The sequence below is a fragment of the Musca vetustissima genome, unplaced genomic scaffold (genome assembly GCF_032173495.1).
Source record: "Musca vetustissima isolate MV318-11 ecotype Yass unplaced genomic scaffold, APGP_CSIRO_Mvet_v1 utg41009, whole genome shotgun sequence".
Taxonomy (NCBI): Eukaryota; Metazoa; Arthropoda; class Insecta; order Diptera; family Muscidae; genus Musca; species Musca vetustissima.
Window position 1 is genome coordinate 186,803 of NW_026880204.1, and position 20,788 is coordinate 207,590.

The 20,788-nt window shown below is 34.4% G+C and overlaps 1 protein-coding gene across 1 annotated transcript in view; it reads left to right on the forward strand.

The window, feature by feature from the left end:
- LOC133325665 (protein Wnt-5) overlaps positions 1 to 20,788 on the forward strand; it is a 221,204-nt gene that overhangs the window by 140,252 nt on the left and 60,164 nt on the right. The window contains exon 4 of the mRNA XM_061534387.1: positions 20,245 to 20,425. Within this exon, the coding sequence (XP_061390371.1) occupies positions 20,245 to 20,425 (181 nt within the window). The remainder of the gene's footprint in view (positions 1 to 20,244; positions 20,426 to 20,788) is intronic.

Genomic DNA, 20,788 nt, shown 5'->3' on the forward strand with positions numbered 1-20,788 from the left:
ACCGGTTCGCCAAATACAAATGGTACCACATTTAGTACATTTTAGTACTTTTCTTGCCGTTCTGATACCTTTGGATCATGAGTGACCCACAATCCAGCCATTTCCTCTGGGCGTTGATGAATCGTTAATGCAATCAGTGCAATCAGTTAGTCAGTCAATCCCTACTCTTTTATTAGTTTAGATCGGAGTTAGCCAACAATACATATGCCAACTGCTATGATTGTGTTGGACACACGCATAGATTCGTTGTGAGAGTAATTTCCGATGTCTCGGTACAGATCGTATATGTTAAAGCATTGCAAAACAAACGACATATTCGATGTCGAGAATAATGTTGAGTTCGAACACAGAACTATGACTATATTGGTACTCTCCCAAAGCGCCCACGGCCGCCGGTTTGGTGAACGGTGGTATAGAATCTATAGCCCTTTATAAAATCATATAATATTTTCCCTCAAGTCACATCGATAATTTAGATAGATAGATTGGTTATTATAATGCAGATACATTACTCCTATCATATGGATAATAATGCATGTAAATTATCCACTTAATTTAAATAACAAAGGCAGCTTTGAATTAAAATCTAAAAGCACACAATTTCTCCCTTCATGTTTCTGTTGTTGTTTTTATGTGGCATTTAACCAAATGTCATTCTAAGTCATTTGTTATTACAACGGTGTATGTGAGTGCTGCTGTCACAAACATAATCATATCTAAAGAGCTTAAAACATATCCATATGTACGGATAAGTAGAGTGACATTCCCAAAGGCAATAAAGATTTGTTAACATTTATGAAAAACTGTCATTGTGATTAATCAAGAGGGGGCACCCTTTAACCATTTCCCTTTCATTTTGGGGAAAAAAAGCTCTCAATGACATGATACACCGTGTGATACAAAAAGGGTTAATTTTGACGATATTAGCAAATGGGGAAACCAGCTAAATATCATATTCACGTATTTCACCTTAGAGTAAATTAAATTTTATGACACATTCCCCGTTAAATATTAAACAATATAAAAGGGCCATCAGACAAAGAAGGGGGAAGCGGGGTGGGGAAAAGAATTTTGTAAGCCCACCAAATCCTAGGACATTTAATAACCCACCATGGCGTAGGCCGTGGGTGGATGGGGGACAGTAAACAAATTTCAAGTGGAGTATAATCACAGATTACAGCAGCTCTGCATATATTAACTCAAGTAGTTGTGTGGCTGACATTGCCCGCTTCGGGTGTGGGTGTGGATGGCTGGAGAAAGTGAACGCCAAAATGCGGAAGGAAAGCATTACTTACCCTTTCGCAATATAACACTTGACATTATTATTACATAACGTAAGCGTTATCGTCGTCATCGTTAGCATCATCATCTTCATAATCATTTATACCATCATCACTAATGCATAAATGGCAAAATGCGTAACGGCAGTAGCAGTCAGCCAGCCAGACATAACACTCACCCTCTTTCCAGCGGAAATATGCAAAAACAAATGGCTTGGAACCCAAAAATGCCAAAAACCTTACGTCCGCAAGATATTGGCCCCAGCTAGCAGCACCACCAACCACTTGTAAATATGTGTCTGTGTGTGTGCGTTGAATTGAAGATATCCTTTTAGACCAAAATTGCGTGTTATAACTACCAATTGTTTAATTTTTGTTGCTTTTCCCAAAATAATTTGCGGACAAAATCCACATGGAATCAAACTCACACTGAGACAAAAACCCCGAAATCAAAGCAGAACAGATAACGCCAGCCAGCTACTAACCTCAACAACCCCTCTAATGTTATGTCAGTTCTTCTTTTCATAAGGATATCCTTTGCAACTACTGAAAAAAGGATATTCCCTTGTGTGGGGTGAGCTGAGGCTGCAAATGTTTATTCTTCTTCTGCTGTCTTTTGGTTATGAAAAATCTGTTCATATTGAGGTGGTTGGTTATTTGTTTGTATAAATTTGTTGGCAGTAATGGTAGGAAGATTAACCGGATCCTGTACAAATATGTACAAGATATGGCGCGCCTTTTTGCCGTGTGTATGGATGGGTGTGTGTGTGTGTGGCGTGTAAATGTAATAAATGCTGCTGATACCACTCGTAATTTAACAATTTGTTGCGGTTTCAAGTTATGATGCTGATAGTAATATTTACGACGTTTGTTTGTTTGACTGTTGTTACCTACCCCCCACCTCTATATCTACCACCTTTGGTGTTCATATCATTTTTGTTTTTGTTAGGGATGCTAATGTTGTTTGATCGAACAAAAGTTACAGTGGGGGTAACATTAATTAAAATAATTTTGCTTAAAGTAGTTGTGCAATTTATATTATACAGGTTATATTTGAAGGATGTTGAATATATATTTTACAAAATTCACACATGGAAAAATATTTAAAAAAAATCTACAACCTGAAAAATTTTGAAAATGGTTTAAAAAATTTAGGCGAAGATGGGCTCAATTGGTCCACGTTTAGGCATAGCCCCCATATAAGGGTGCCGCCCAATTGTCGATATTTTGGGGTTCTTGAGCGTGTTTTTCAACCGATTTCGATGAAATTTGGTATATTGGGTTCTTTTGGGGTCAATTTTTTTCGGGTAGTCCTCATATAAGGGCAGCCCCAATTTTCGGTATTGTGGTGTTCTTGAGGGCGTTTTTCAACCGAATGCGCTGAAATTTGGTATATTGAGTTCTTTTGTGGTCATTTTTTTCGGGTAGTCCTCATATAAGGGAAGCCCCAATTTTCGATATTTTGGGGTTATTGAGCGCGCTTTTCAACCGAATTCGCTTAAATTTGCGCTGAAATTTGGTATATTGAGTTCTTTTGGGGTCAATTTTTTCGGGTAGTCCTCATATCAGGACAGCCCCAATTTTCGATATTTTGGGGTTCTTGAGAGCGTTTTTCAACCGAATTCGCTGAAATTTGGTGTATTGGGTTCTTTCTGGTACCAAATGTCTCCACTACAAATTATAAATATCGGTCCACTTTTTCTGGTAGCCCCCATATAACGGTACCCCCCAATTTACTGTATTTTGGGGTTATTTTTAAGTGCGTTTTTAAACCGAATTCGCTGAAATTCAATGGGTACAATGGGTTCTTATTGGGCACCAAATTTCTTCATATAAGACATTCTCAATTTTCTGTATTTTGGGGTTCTTGAGCGCGTTTTTCAACCGAATTCGCTGTATTTTGGTATTATGTAGTCGCATATGGTAACAGATCTTCCTACCAAAAATTATTAATATTCGCCCCATTTTAGGGGTAGTTCCCATATAATCCCCTTCTTATATTAAAATAGTTATCTGAAATAGTCAGTTGTACCCTACAAATTATGGAATTCTAAGACGATTTAGCCATCGGTTGTAATCATTCCGCTTTTTAAGGAAATCGTGATAAAAAACTCGAACCTGACCTGATAATGAAATATATCGGCCAGCATTTAGGCATTCCCCATATAAGTATACCTCCTGGAGGAAAGAATTGAGATACAAAACAAAAATATTGGGTTGGAAATTGGGATATGTCGGTTGGTTAATTAGGCATAGCCCTCATAAAATTATAACCCCAATTATTCGCTAATTCCTACATTGTATATTCTACCATGCGTTATTAGTATTAGTCCACGCTTTGGGGTTTTCCTTAATTCATTTGTATTTGGTGTACACACTGGTTTACATAAATCCGTAAGGGTTCACATTTTGGTATGTTCCGTATATTTTAACTTCAAGTATCTGTCAGTATACCTATGGTGGAGGGTATCCAATGTTCGGCCCGCTTTTTCACTTGTTTCTTCTTTATTTGAAAAATCTTCGACTTTAAAATACACCTCCTGTGATAGATATTAAAAATTTTTAAAAAGTTAAAAAAATATATATTTGCACATTTAAAAGAAAATTCACACCCCTTTCTTTTAAAAAAAAAAAAATTTCACCATCTAGGAAGTTGAAAAAAATTTTGTTAAAAAAATCCATAGAATAATATAGTTTCGTCCGATTTGGTCCTTTTCTTATTGTTTCAAAGTCATAACCTCCCTAATACTACTCTTCTCTTACCACTGGTCATTTTACTTCTTCGAATCTTCCAAATAATTTGCACATTATACCTCCCACGGCACAAAATGTGTCCACATGTGCGTACGTATGTTAGCTATTGTCTTTTACAACAACAACCTATTTCAAAAGTGCCTGTCAGACTGGCTTTAACAACATCGGTTTGTCTATGGACCTTTTTGTTTTGTGGCACACAAAATTAAACGGATATGAATATAAGGATTCCGGATTTAAATGAAAAAAATCCTTGGTGTGTGGTGGGTTCTTTTATTATATATATTAATGTGTCTTTGTGTGTGGTATCCTTTTTGAATTTCAAACGCGCACTAAATAAATCGAAACATATAAAACTGGAATAGCGTGTATTTGACGGTGTGTCTGCTGTTGCATTTAATTAGTTACGCTACGCCAAATAAAAATACTTTACTAAAGAAGCTGGGTTGCGGTAACGCAAAGGACAGCCAGAAGGATTTCCGTTCACATAACAAATGAATTTCAAGCATTTGAAATTTTTAAAGTGTCGTCTTTGGCCATTTGTGACCAAAAGGCTTTTGTGGTAATTTTCTAAGTAGACATTTAACAAATTTAATGCTTAACCCTTTTTATTCAATAAACCAGTTAGAGGAGTTATACAAAATAGTTGCTTTCACTGGGTAGGTGGGTATCTGGCTTAGTGAAATTTTACTGACTGTCATATTGTCAGTTACAAAATATCAACAACAACAATTTATTTTAATTAACAAAACAGCAACTTTTACTTTTCAATTTCGCTCGCCCAAACGACAAATGGAGGATAAAGCGGCCAGCTCGCTCTACATTTTCGTATTTAGTTCTAGCCATGGGTTATTTAACAATAACAATAAACGTTGTAGCTTAAAAGCATTCGCACACCGACTCACACAGACACACACACGCACACACACTTTATTCATTCACTTTCATGTTGTAATTAAATGGTGTATAAATACAACAAATTTTCGTAATGAATAATCCCCCCGAGAGGGCCATTTCAGTTTAAATAACGTTTAAATGTTAGATAATGAAATTTTTATTGTATTCTTTAGTTGTTGTTGTCGCTGTCCTGTGATTTGATTGGTTTTTTGGTCGGTTATCCTTTGGGTTGTTGTTTTTGTTTTGAGGGTTGTTGTTTTTGTTAAAATAACAGCCATTAAATCAACCGAAAAGGGGTATTGAATTCAATTTGTCATAAAACATAGGATTTTGCACAAAAGTTCAAAATAGAAATATTCAATAAAAATGGGTTTAGTTTCTTTTATTGCTTTTAAATTAAGTTTCACAAAAGCAATAAAAAAATGGGCCCATCCGAAATGTGGCAGGGTAGACAAAATAAACATGTAATTTGATGACAAAAGTTTTGAAATAGTCAAAGTATTATAAACGATTAAGAGGGACATTTAATTCTTAAGGAATTAAATGTCAAAATATTTAAAAATGTTGAAAAAAATTATTTTATAAAAATCCTCAACATGACGGACTTTTGAAAATCTAAAAATCTATGCCTTGGCGGAATGTTAAAAAAAATATGTTTTAAAAATCCCCGCCTTGACGGAATGTTGAAAAGATATTTTTTAAAAATCCACGCCTATGAGGTATGTTGAAAAAATTATTTTTAAAAAGTTATGAAATTATGAAAATCCACATCTTTTCGACATATTCCTCCCTAATACTCCATTTTGATATGCTTAACTTATTATAACAGACAACCTATGCTTCATCATTTCTTCAAATCCTTACACAATTGTGGTTGCAATAAGCTCTACCATTTATACAAATTCGCACACATACACACACACTCATCAAATCTGATGTAAGTGTTATCTCAAAAGTACTTTGCCAAAAATTATGAATGACTTCTAAGCTGATATGTTGTCTTGCTTTCATTCCATCTAAGCCTTTCGGCTGTTATTTCGAAAATACATATTACAAAGATCCTTCAAAAAAATCCTTCAAGCCACTTCATAACCAAAATTAGCTATCTGTTGTAAAATGTCTAAGGAATAAAGTCATGAAAATGAAAACGATGATGCCTAGAAATTAATATGAATTTTATTATTTAATGAAATAAAGAAATATATACACATATATTTACATGGGTTTAGATAAAGCAATTGCCCGAAGGGAAAGAAGTCAACCAGCCCCTCCATTTCTATAACATTTCCATATCATATTAACACCACTTGGTTAGTTGGTTGATCCTCCTCCCTCCCTATTAGACACCCATGAAGTTCCCTAAGGCAACACTTGTCGGCTGTATGATAACGTTTGAATCTCCTTCTCTCCAACCTCAACCTCCATCCATCCAAAAGTTTTCCCGCATCTATATGGTATTTACATATATTGTCGAGTAGCTCATAACTGTTTTAGTTGTGATAATGAAATCATATTAAAACTAAACAACAAAAGGATACTGAATAAATAAAATAGAATTTTTGCCGAAAAACTTTTGACGGCTGTTGTTGTGTGCTGCTAACAGCAGGAAAATATTTACGATGATTATATGCGGGTGCTACCGAGCTAAGCTTCGACAATTACTGCGGGAAAACTCAAAGAGAACAGTGCCAACAACAACAACTGGAGGCAATGAAATTGTTAGTGAGATTATAATTAAATGTTTAATTAGATTCCGTTTTCTAAATGAATCTATGAATATTTCAAATGTCATACAATGAACTTTTCAAAACGATGTTGTTGTCTTGTTCGTCATGATGGAATGTGTCATGAGTTTTGATGTACGAAAAATGTGTTGTAGACAAAGTTGTTGAATTATAAAATGTTTAAATATGTATAGTTAAGAGTATTAAGAACAATGATATGTTTACTTTTGTGGCAAAATAGTTAAATCAAATATTAATTGACTTTAAAAGGACAATACAATTGTACTTTGTGGGAAGAAAGGTCTTTGAATGAAAACCAGTAAAGAAAAAATATATGGAAGCTATATTTAACCCTTCACCACTTTGGGTATATAGTTCATATGTATCCTTACACTTTCATGTTAATGACTTAATTCAGTACGCTATGCAAAATTTCGTGCAAATCGAAAGTTATATAAGGACTTTGGTGCACCATTTATATAAAATTGGACGAAAGTATATATGGGAGCTATATCTAAATCTTGACAGATTTTCAAGAAATTTAACACACATCATTCTAGGCCTAATTCTATACGCTCTACCAAATTTCGTGCAAATCGAAAGATATATAGTGACTTTGGTTCACCATTTACCATAAATCGGAAGAAAATATATATGGGAGCTATATCTAAATCTGAACCGATTTTCACGAAATTTAACACACATCGTTCTAGACTTAATACAGTACGCTATGTCAATTTTCGTAACAATAGAAAGATATATATGTACTTTGGTGCACCATTTATCTTAAATCGGACGAAAATATATATGAGAGCTATAACTAAATCTGAACCGATTTTTCTTATTTCAATAGGGTTCGTCCTTGGGCAAAATAAATGAGCTGTGCCAAATTTCATCCAATTCGAATCAAAAATGCAGCCTGTACTTTGTTTACAATTTAACATGGACAGACGGTCAACAGGACCTCTTCCTACACAGACATATATTCCGAATATAACTAATATTCAGTACAGCCCCTCTAATTACTTGTCCAGATTCCCTTCACCGTGGGCTGTGTTGTGATGTTCGGCTTATAATTGTAGCCTATAGATCGACTCGAAAACACACACAAAAAAATAAGTTTTCGGTCCACTTCATCCCGAAATTATTATCTAATCATCACTGAAAATGATAGGCCTTGTCTTTGACCTCGAAAGCCTTCTCCATGTAAATTTTCGCGATGTTTGGACCATAAAATTAGCGTCTGGAGCGACCAGCAAATCAGACAAAAATAAAGTTTTTGGTTCATTTCATCCCCTAAATATTAACCGATCTTTACCAAAAACAATAGGGCTTGTTTCCTTTTGCCTGTTACAAACATATGTACAAAGACATAATACCCTGTACCACAGTGTGGTGAAGGGTATAAAAAATTGCGATGAATAATTTTAGGATTGAAAACAACTTTTTTTTATTAAAGAATCCTTGAAAAATATTTATTTAAAAATCCAAGCTTTAATAATATTTGAAAAAAATGTTGGTCCTTGAAAAAATATTTATTTACAAACTCTTGGGGCTGCACAAAGCTATAATGCCCTGACAACAACTATGTTGTCTGGGCATTATAGCTAGGGTATAAAAAATATTGGGATGATTAATTTTATTATCGAAAACTATTTTTTTATTAAGTAATCCTTGAAAAAATAGTTATTTAAAAATCCAAACTTTAATAATCTTTAAAAAAATTGTTGGCCCTTGAAAAAATATTTATTTAAAAGTCCACGCCTTGTTGGTCCTTGAAAAAATATTTATTTAAAAGTCCACGCCTTGTTGGTCCTTGAAAAAATATTTCTTTAAAAGTCCACGCCTTGTTGGTCCTTGAAAAAATATTTATTTAAAAGTCCACGCCTTGTTGGTCCTTGAAAAAATATTTCTTTAAAAGTCCAAGGCCTTTAATAATTTCCCTCCTCCTCCCCCACCCCAAATTTTTACCTCTCTAATGTCCACGTCTATTTATGCTCATATAGATCCACACTTATCTATTATTAAAGTTTCAATTATTCATTTAGAACATTGTGCTTTTATTGAGAGCAGCAACAAAAACAAAACAAACAAAAATAGAAAGAAAAAAATTGATGCGTTGCGTGTTTTCATAACGCTGTACAAACATAAACTACAGGGAAAAACAAACAATTTCAAGTCAAGAACACTTTACGTAAGCTACTTGTCTCAAGTCGAAATGACTCGTCTGAATGAATGAATGACTGACTGGCTGGCTGACTGGTGGTTTGTGTTCGATGTTTGTTTTATAGTCCTGCAGATTCTCCTACCATACCAAAACTATCTCTCTTCGGTATGACTAGTTGTAATTGCATAGCTTTGAAAACTTCAAATGATGGGCATTATTACATTGCACTGACATACACACACATATACACATGCATTTGGATTTGTATAGCTAAATCGCCCAGCCATATAGTGAAAATTATACGGGGCCAGTTTAAGTTGATGTTTGCTTTTCATACAACTTTTCACAAAAATAAACATTTTACAAGCAGTTAGTTAGTTGCTAAAGTTGTTTGGTTGGTTGGTTTGTCTGTTTGTTTGTCTATGTTGAAATGATAGTTTTACTGGAATTTGTGGGAGGTGGAGGAGGGTGAAGTTGAAAGTGTACACAATGTTGTAATGACCTAACACAATCATGGATAGTTGTAATAATTTGAGGAAATTTAATTTTAAACAAAGTTTCGAAAAATTAAAAAAGAAACATTTTAAAGCAAACTAGAAAATTGAAATTAAAAAAAAAATATGATTTTTTTTTTAAATCCAAGTTGTGATATTACAAACAGTTTCTTATAATATTTCCTTAGTTCGTCTCACCATCATTTAATTTATGGCATACATTCCCTTAAAACTCTTCGCTTTTCAATTCGTCTTATTGAACTCGAAGAGAATGAGGAGAAATCGAAAAACCATACAAAATTTACTAAATTTGTATACCCTACACAACTATGTTGTCAGGGTATTATAGCTTTGTGCACCGATCGTCATATCTCGACTAGCTGAGTCGATCTAGACATGTGTGTCCGTCCGTCCGCCCGTCCGTCCGTCTGTCCATTACAATTTGTAAACACGATACAGGCCACAGTTATGGACCAATCTTCACGAAATTTTGCATGTAGGATGGGTTCTGGCCAACGAAGACCCCTATTGGTTTTGGTAAAGATCGGTAAATATTTAGGGGATGAAATGGACCAAATATGGCCCGAACATCGTGAAATTTTACATAGAGAAGGGGATCGGGCCAAAGAATAAACATGTCTCTTTTGAGAAAGATCGCTCAATATTTAGAGGGTCAAATGGACCCTGACATTTGTGTGAAAAATGGCAAAAAAAAATTTTCTATGGCGTATATATTTACTCCTTAAGGACATAGAGGAGTGGCTGGCTTTTAAATTGATACCAATTATATTGTCGTATGTTTTTGGATGTGGGAGTTACACTTAAATAATTACAGGTGCTTACGTATTCAGATATTATATAGTAACCCTTACCACACTAGATGGCGGAAATATAACGCTAATCGATTTGAAATTTTCCATGGGGTTCCAGTTATGGTCAAGGACAGCGCTTGTAATTTTCGGTGATGATCAGATAATAATTTTGGGATGAAGTGTACCAAAAACTTAATTTTTTTCATCACCATACAACCCACGCTAAAGTCAATCTGGACAAGTAATAAGAAGGGAAAGGAATATTTGCGGAAAATGTAAATATTGCTGTTGACCACTAATCGGGCAAGAAAATGTACGAGGAATAAACTTCTTTAGAAAGTTAGAACTCCGTCGTAGTTGTGTAGGGTATCGTATGGTCGGCCCCGTCCGACTATACTGCTCCGATCACTGGTTTAAAATTGTATTTAGAATTTTACAGCCGCTTTAAACTCCTCGCTTATTAGTTCCTCCTTTTCAAACTCGCCAATGAGACAAAATTGAAAATAATCTATAATTTACCAATGTTTTATTAGCCCCAATAAAAAAATTGTATTCCGAATATTGCAAACCTCATAAATCTTTATAACTTAATTAAAGGTCATTACTTACATTGCATATACACACATATATTTTTCTTGAGTGGTGTCTATTGAAATTACTTTGGCATATATCCCTACATCCTCAAAAATGCCTAAACCCATTGTTATGGTTCTAATGATATGACGCAGTTTGTTACATGCAAATTCCCACAACGAAGTTTCTATTCAACCAAGTCGAAAGAAGCAAAAAAAAACATCAACCATGAAAAATCTAGTCAACTGTAAAATGTGCTACACTCCATAAACTTTAACAAAAGTCCAGTAGACTTTTGTTTTCTATCCATCCCTCCCTTTCTCTCTCACTCTCTCTCTCCACATCTTCTATTCATTCATGCAGGAAGTTCATATATCATCTCATGTGTGTAGAAACTTTGCTAAAACGAAAAAAAAAATCCTTGCAAGTATGTAAAATTTTCACTTTTCCATAAAGTTTTGTTAAGCGTAAAATATTTGGGGTACTTTCAAGCCCCCAAAACACACACCCGCAATTTCGTATTATTTGTGGGAGAAAAGGTTCTACCATTCACTTTTTTGAATGATGATGATGGCAATGGGCGGCCCATGGGGTAGTGAGACAAATTTTTCTTCATTTATGTAAATTTTTTGTTTTTGTTTAAGTGTTCCTTGTTAAATATCCTTTTAGGAAATATGCCAACTCCATGATAGTTGCTTGTTAAGTGTTCCTTATTTCCCCCATTGGTCAGAGAGCTATTAGATTTTTTTTTTCAATACATGTTTGTGTGGTGTTTGCAATATTTGGCCCTTTTTTCTAGTCTAACCACAAACGTAGAAAGTATTTTTACGACTTTTGCACTAAAATAGCGGTTAGTTTGAGCTATTGTTTTTGTGGCCGAACAGAAACGAAAAAATTTATGAACCTAACAATTTTTGGCAATGGGCCCAATCAAAAAAAAAAAAAGGTAGCATGGAAATTGGGTAGAAAGAATAATTTAAAGCCACCAAAATTAATTCTATTTATAAGTTTTTATGAATTTAAAATTATACATTTAAAAAGATATATAAAATAATAATTTTTGGAATATATGAAATTAAAACCAGTGAGCGGAGCAGTATAGTCGGACGGGGCCGACCATACGATACCCTACACAACTACCACGAACTCTAACTTTCTGAGGATGTTTATTCCGAGTCTGAGTTATATTTAGTGATATTTGCCCCCTCATGCCCGATTAGAGGTCAACAACACCTCTTCCTTACTTTTTCGAATATTCAGTACAGTCCTTCTAATTACTTGTCCAGTTTACCTTCACTGTGGTTTTTGTTGTGATTTTCGGATTATACTCGACTCGAAAACACACAAAAAATTAAGTTTTCGGTCCATTTCATCCCAAAATTTCAATCTGATCATCACCGAAAATTGTAGGCGTTGTTCTTGACCATAACTGGAACTTCATGAAAAATTTTAAAGCCATCAGCGCGATATTCCCCCTTTAAATTTGGTAATGAGTTACTAAATAATATCTGAATACGTAAGCACCTGTAAATATTTGACTGTAACTCCCACATCTGAGTAGATACATCACTATATTTGGTATCAATTTAAAGGCCAACCACTCCTCTTGAACATACTATCAACTTATCGGGTCTAGGACCTTCAGTTGCAAATATATACCCCATAGAATACAAATTTTGTAATTTTTCACACAAAAGCCAGGGTCCATTTGACCCGCAAAATATTGACCGATCTTTATGAAAACATGCATGCTTATTCTTTGGCCCGATCCCCATCTCCATGCAAAAATTCGCGGTGTTTGGGCCATAAGTGCAGCCTCTGGAGGGACCAGAAAAACCGACAAAAATAAAGTTTTTGGTCCATTTCATCCCCTAAATATTAACCGATCTATTTTAAAAACAATAGGGGTCTTCATTGGCCGGAACCCATCCTGCATGCAAAATTTCGTTAAGATTGGTCCATAACTGTGGCCTGTGTCGTGTTTACAAATTATAATGGACAGACGGATGGACGGACGGACACACATGTCTAGATCGACTCAGCTAGTCGAGATATGATGATCGGTATACTTAAAGGACCAATATTTCGCGGCGTTACAAACTTTTGGGGCTGCACAAAGGTATAATACCCTGACAACATAGTTGTGTAGGGTATAAAAATATATATCTAATATAAAATTAAAACTTTTTAAAAGGAGAAACATCTGCAATGTAAAATTACAGTCTTTTCGATTGGAAAATGTGGCTAACACCCTCAAAATACCATAAACATGGACCTATAAAGATAATTTTCTACGCAGATGTACGTCAGCTTTTAAATCTCCGAAATGCCAATTTTTAGACCCTCAAAATACCTCAAAAATAGAAAATATGCCACGGTAAGAACCACTTATCGGCCAAGAAGGTGCAAATATCGAAAATAGGGAAGATCATGGCCTTGTTAAAATTGATTTGGAACCACTCGTAAATACCCTGTTTCGAGAAAACTTTTTTTTAAGTTTGCGAAGCACATTTGGTGTCACTTGATGCTAACACAATAAATCGGCGACGAAGAATGGGGGAGGGGTCCCGTTTATAGAACAACCGAATGGAGTCCTTCATTTTTTAGTCAATCTAAAACACATCGACTTTCATTGTTCACATAAATGAGACATTCTTTTGTAGACGATCAGAAGTACGTTGCCTTTTAATGAATAGCTGGGGTGTTGTCAGCCATTCGTATAAGGCAGATAGAATTGGATGTCATTTCATTGTAAAGCTGAATGGCAGCTAGCCTTTCCATGAAAGGGAAAGAAGTGAAGTAAGGGTATATTGGCACACTCTTTGAAAGATATGCTAAATTCCTCAATGAATTTTTTGAATAGGAAAGATCTCTTAAGAGTCTCTCATAGACGAGATGATACCGAAGGCAATCTTTATAAATGATATTTTGAATTGAGTCTTTTATAGACGAAATTCAAAAGGGAATCTTTCATAGACCTGGAACGGCCTCTTAGGAGTTTTTCATAACCCAGATGATACCGAAGGCAGTTGTTATAAACGAGGCGTTGAATAGAGCCTTTTGGGAGGCAGTACTTTCTAGACGAAGTGATGAAGGGAATCTTTCGTAGATCAGGTAAGCGCCAGTAAGATTTTCATGGGAATTGAGGAAAAAAGGACATGAATTTATTTCTCTTTCGAGATGAGCTACATGTTCGAAGTTGGACCATTATGCGACGGCTTATCCCTACGGCTCATCAAACAATGTGGCTTACAAATGTCGTTACTTGATACCTTGTATTTATGGTGTCAAGGTTCGAACATTTGACATCACATCAGAACATCCCTTTTCAGACCAGATTTTTCTTGTAGTTACGGACTTTTTTCCTTACAACCTACAATATTTTTCTTCCATGGAATACTGGATATTGTGCAACTTTAGGAAGCCACCTCCATGGCTTTGAACGCTAAGCCGTCGGACAATAATCGAGAGATGCCATAGGAATCAGGGTTCAAATCTCAGCCGAGTTCAAGTTAAATTTTTGAGTTTTTTGCATTTTTAACAAGCTGAAGAGCGTCTTTCATAGACCTCCTGCAATCACTTTTCAAACATGTAGTGAAGAACCATGATTCAAATTCCAGCCAAACATGTAGCGATGAACCTGGGTTCAAATCCCAAGCTGCATTTTTGAGTTTTTTCCTTTTTTAACTTTTTTACAAGCTGAAGGACGCCTTTCAAAAAAGTCCTGCAAGGGCCTTTCAAAGACGTACTGAAGAATTTATTTCATACCCTCGTTTCCCCTGAATTTAGAATCCATGAATTACCACTGTTTTACAATGTTGGTTTTGTCATCGCATTTTATTCGATAAATATTTGCAAAATTTAAACATATTTCGAACGCATTGGCCCAGCATTTATTTGTTTCCTTAAACGATCAATAACTTTGCAAAAATAAATAAACTTCCCTTCATGCCAAGAATATACTTCTACTTGTTATTGTCCATCTGTCATCGATGATTGACTGACTGACTACCCTTCAGAATACAATGAAAGCAAAATATTTGCCTATTATGAGGGTGATGATATCTAAAGATTAGCATAATAACGGGAAAATCTGCTAATAGAAATAAATATCAAAAGGAAACGAAAAATATTCATCAGTTGGAAGTCAGTCATCAATCGAAATGAATTTTGTTTGACCACACACAGCTGGGCTATTGAAACTAGATATTTCATCAATGCCACATGATATGATAATTCTTTCCTAAAAGGTCCCTTTGTGTGACACATTGCCATCATGTCTGTCATCATGGAAAACTTGGGTTAGATTTTTGTCAATTGATTACCCTACAACAACAAAAAAATATACATTGACTTCTTTTAAGATGTTAATATTGAGAACAACATGTATGATATACTACATGGCTGTATGGGGAGAGGGGAAGGAAAGCTATTCTATTATCTCATAGGATATATCTACATACAAGGAACTCTCACTCTATGACTGTGTGCCCACCCATGACACAACAAACGGGAATAGGATTTCAATTAATATATGACCACCACCACCACTACACAACAACATCATCGTCATCATCATAGGCAAGGATATGTTATATGCTATTGCAACATGCTGTGACTGCAAGCATGAATGGTTGGTTTTTTTTGCGAGGGGGTGCGTGGTTATTTGATTCCTATCTTCAAACACATTTTTTTTTTGTTTTGTATACAAAACAAACATTTTGATTTCGATCTTTTTGTATTCCAATTCAGTTTTGTTTTTTATTCTCGTTTCGTTATTAGTTTGGTTCCTTTCAATTTGAATTTTTCTTTAACAATTCATTTTGGCAGAAAAAAAATAAATAAATACTATTTCGTTTGAATGTTGTGCCTGCTGTTACCGTTATATGTTAAATATATACACACTATGGCTCTAATAACCATACCGCACAACTGGCATATTTTCCCTTGTTTTTTGACTTTCAAAAGTTCAATATCAAAAATACAAATCCCCCTCATACCAAACAAAAAAATATATATGAGTAATATATATGTATGAGTGTGTGTATGTAATCGAAACCATCGAAGCTATGCAAATATTCGAATTTTTTGCCTGTTCCAATAGAGGGTGGAGGATGGCAATACAAACTTGCTTATGCAAAGGCATCGCAAAAGGTCATGTTTTATTAAACAAACACAAATGTTGAAATGTCGACATTGACTGTTGATTGGTCGGCGGCTTCGGCTTTTGGTTAGTTGCCATGATCTGCTGCTGCTGTTGTAGTCATCTTTTTTTGTGTTTTTCTGTTATTAAAAATTTAAATAATTGATAAATCTTTTGTAAACATCTCATGTTTCATAAGTCGCGGGGAGGGGGAGAAACAAAATCCCGTGCAAACTAAGACCGAAATGGAAAAGACAAAGGAAATACAATAGGTCATGAAAAGAAAATCTATTAAACTGGTAAAAGGTTCAAATCAATATTACAGAGATTTTCAAAATAAAAAATTATATACCAAAAATAAAGCAAATAAAATATTAATATTAGTCAAATTAATAAAAAATATAAGCAAATATATAAATGGGTATATTCTACATATATAAAAAATCGGAAGAAAATATATATGGGAGCTATATCTAAATCTGAACCGATTTTCACGATACTTAACACACATCATTTTGGACTTATTTCAGTACGCTATGCCAAATTTCGTGCAAATTGAAAGATATATAGCGACTTTGGTGCACCATTTACATTAATTCGGACCAAAATATATATGGTAGCTATATCGAAATCTGAACCGATTTTCACAATACTTAACACACAGCATTCTGGACTTATTTCAGTACGCTATGCCAAATTTCGTGCAAATCGAAAGATATATACCGACTTTGGTGCACCATTTACATTAATTCGGACCAAAATATATATGGAAGCTATATCTAATTCGGAACCGATTTTCACGAAACTTTGCACAAAACATTCTAGACTTTATTCAGTACGCTATGCCAAATTTCGTGCAAATCGAGAGATGTTTGGGGTATTTGGTGCACTATTCTATATCCAAATCTGAACCGATTTTCCCAATTTCAATAGGGTTCGTCCTTGGACCATGGAAATGAGCTGTGCCAAATTTTATCCCATTTGGATCATAAATGCGACCTTACTTTGTTAAATCGACTCAAAAAGGGATTCTATGCATATTCTCAAAAGGATTCATCGGTCTGTCTCGATTCCTTCTGTTTGGTACAAACATATGCACAAAAACTTAATACCCTATACCACAGTGTGGTGAGGTGTATAAAAACGGGTTCTACAAAAAAATAGGTCCCAAAGAGCCGAACATTGATTTTTTTAAGTATCCGAAAGAAGGTTTCGTCGATTATTTATCGATATCCTCATTATTGGACCCTTAATTTTAAATACCTACAAATTACAATTTTTTTTTTTTTTTGGAATAAACTCTATTCCAATATTTTTGCAAAATAAAAAATACAAATTTGACATCGTACCCATGCAAAACTGTCAATCATTATTATGATGCTTTTCCGAACCATGTAAAATCCATTGTTTTTGGCAAAAACACATGCTGACAAATATCAATCATCACCTCCGCCGGAACGAAAATGACTCGAACAAACCATTATGATGGTTTTTTTTGTTGCTGTGAATCACTTGGTGATGGATTGACTGGCTGGCTGGCTACACACCCTCAAACTAATAATTATGATGTAAATGTTCCTGCTGTGTTCCGTTTTTCCCTCGAAAAAAGGATCTCATCACAAATCGATTAGTAATTTGCTATGGCATTTGCTGAGATTTTCTGGGCGAATCAAACAAAAAATTGTTAAGCGTTTAATTTTTGAAAAGAGCGGGTTTTTGTTTGCCTGATGGATTGGCAAAAGATATGGGAAATATAAAATTTTGTGGAAAAGGAAAAAAAGGAACCTGTTGGGCGCTTTTCCTTTCCATTTTTAAATACACAAACAACCAACACACCCTCCCCCATCAACAATTATTTCAACTGCGTGCTAGGAAATTCCCAGAAAATTATAGACAAAGGCCAAAAAGGGGAATCTTAACAACCACTGTGAAACAAACCAACATCTTTTTTTTTTTTTTTGAGGGGTTTTCATTTCCTCTTGAATTGTAGTCCTTGAAAAGGATATCTTTCTAACCACTTTTGATTTATTTATTAGTGATGCGCATAAAATGTTCAAAATGTAATCGGCTTAAATAAACTTTTTCATTAAAAATCACCCGACCGCAAAACCAAATGATTATTGAAATCACAGAAATGTGTTGAATTCCCTTTTGTGTGTGTGGGAGGCGGTATAAAGGAGAGGGGGCGTATGTCAACTAAATGTCAAACTGTAATAATAACTGACAGCAGATTGATAAGGAAATTTGTTATCCCTTTTAAAGGGAATTAATATAGGGGGAATGTATCGGAATATGAATGGATGGGAAGTAATTTAAAATAGGAAATTTATTAAAAAAAAAAAAATATTTTATTAAAGAATATTTGCTTGTCGTTTTTTTGTCATTTGAAAAAAAATATTAAAAAAAAAATCTCCTCTTCTTGGATAAATATTTTAAAAAGTCCTTTGAAAAAAATTCTTTTAAGAATCAACCCCTGTTGGTCCTTTGGAAAAGTATTCTTCTAAAAATTCCACGCATGTTGGCCCTTTGAAAAAATCCACGCCTGTTGGTCGATTGAAAAATATTCTTCTAAAAAATCCAGGCCTGTTCGTCCTTTGAAAAAATATTCTTCTAAAAAATCCAGGCCTGTTGGTCCTTTGAAATAATATTCTTCTAAAAAACCCACTCCTATTGGTCCTTTGAAAAAATATTCTTCTAAAAAATCCAATCCTGTTGGTCCTTTGAAAAAATCTTTTAAAAAATCACGCCTCTTAGTCCTCTGAAAAAAAATCCACGCTTGTTGGTACTTTGACAAAAAATCTTTTAAAAAATCCACGCCTCTTAGTCCTCTGAAAAAATATTCTTATAAAAAATCCACGCTTGTTGGTACTTTGACAAAAAATCTTTTCAAAAATCCACGCGTCTTAGTCCTCTGAAAAAATATTCTTATAAAAAATCCACGCTTGTTGGTACTTTGACAAAAAATCTTTTAAAAAATCCACCCCTCTTAGTCCTCTGAAAAAATATTCTTATAAAAAATCCACGCTTATTGGTACGTTGACAAAAAATCTTTTAAAAAATCCACGCCTCTTAGTCCTTTAAATAAAAAATATTCTTCTATATTGGTCCCTTGAAAAAAAAATCTTTTAAAAAATCCACGCCTCTTAGTCCTTTGAAAAAAATATTCTTCTATATTGGTCCTTTGAAAAAAATCTTTTAAAAAATTCACGCCTCTTAGTCCTTCTTCTTTCAAAGAAATATTCTTTTGAAAAAAAATTTACGACTCCTAGTTTTTTAAAAGTGTGTTTAAAAAATCCCCGCCTCTTAGTCCTTTAAAAACTATTCTTTTTAAAAAATGCACGCCTGTTGGTCCTTTGAAATAAAAAATATTTTTTTAAAAATTCTACTCCTGTTGGTCTATTGAAAAAATATTCTTTAAAAAATCCACGCCTGTTGGTCCTTTGAAATATTATTTTAAAAAATCCATGCCAGATGCTCATTTTTTTAAATTCCGCCTCTTTATTCTAGAAATTTGTAAAATCCTTCCTTTGTCCTTCGGACCCTCTTTGCCCTTTCCATTAACCACTCAGGTGTGAGCATACGGAAAAACCTGTACAAAGCTCTTCAAATTATTTCCCCCATCAAGAGCTTTAAGAATTCTCGAATTTCCTTTTTGCCCAACGGCCAATTACAGGCTAAGAAATGAAAGAACGAACTTTTCACTGTCACTGCCAATCGCCACTCAGCAACAACCTTTAATGGCCAAGGCTTTGCGAAAAAAACCAGTCGGCTGGATCGGCTCAAAGGAAAATTCATTCATTATTAATTAAATGTCATTGGCCATTTAAAAAAGAAGAAGAAGAAGAGAGTTTCCTGATGCTGCGAAATAAAGTTCCGTTCTTTTTTTCTACTTCATTTAGTTTATACGCTGTCTTGCCCGAGTCTTTTTGTTGCGTTTGGGCAAAAAGTCTCCAGAAACTTTATCCTTAATAAAATAATGACAAAAGGCAAAAACAAAAAGACAACCTAACGAAAAAAGCGGGCAAGCATGCCATTCACAAATTGTTGGAAAAACTTTTCACTTTGTCAAGTAAAGTAAAGTAAAGATAGCCAGGGTCATAAAAAACGGATGTCTTTATTAGTAAAACATCAGGTGACTTCATTAGGGGTCACATTTTCGGTTATAATGTTATTCATATTTCACAACTAACACAAAGTAGATGAAGATAGATTTTTTCTTGGAAATTTTGGCCAGCTTATTCTATTTTCATTTTTTTTCAGATTTTTACTCTATGGTATCCTTTGGCGGTGTTAATAATTCTGCCAATGGTGAATTACCGTGAAAATATATATTTTTTATAGTTTATTATTTTTTTTCGTTTTAATGAACATTTAATTAATTTTCGTTATTCTCTTTCTAGGTTCACCGGAAATGGCTTTCATACACGCCTTGGCCGCTGCCACTGTCACCAGTTTCATAGCACGTGCCTGCCGTGATGGTCAATTGGCATCGTGTGGCTGCTCCAGCGGCTCCCGACCCAAACAATTGCATGACGATTGGAATTGGGGTGGCTGTGGTGATAATCTGGAATATGCCTACAAGTAAGAACGGAGGTTTTTCTGCTTTCATAGATTTTAATGAATTAAAATTATTTTAATATGTTTATTTGGGAGTATTTGTTTAACAAAGCTTTTGATAGCATTATTCTTCGAGCATTCAATTAATTTAATTAATGACAAACCAACAAAAAATGGAAAAGATAAATCTGTAGAGAGAGGAAGAGAGAGAGAGAGAGCAAGAGAGATATAAAAGTAAATACCAGTTAATATTTTGTCAGTGTGATATGAGAATGTACATTTAAAATGATTGAAATGAAATATTGTAAACGATTCACTTTATGCATTTTTTATTTGTGGTAAATGATATTAAGAGGTCAGCTGTTTTTGACAGAAACGTGTTACTGG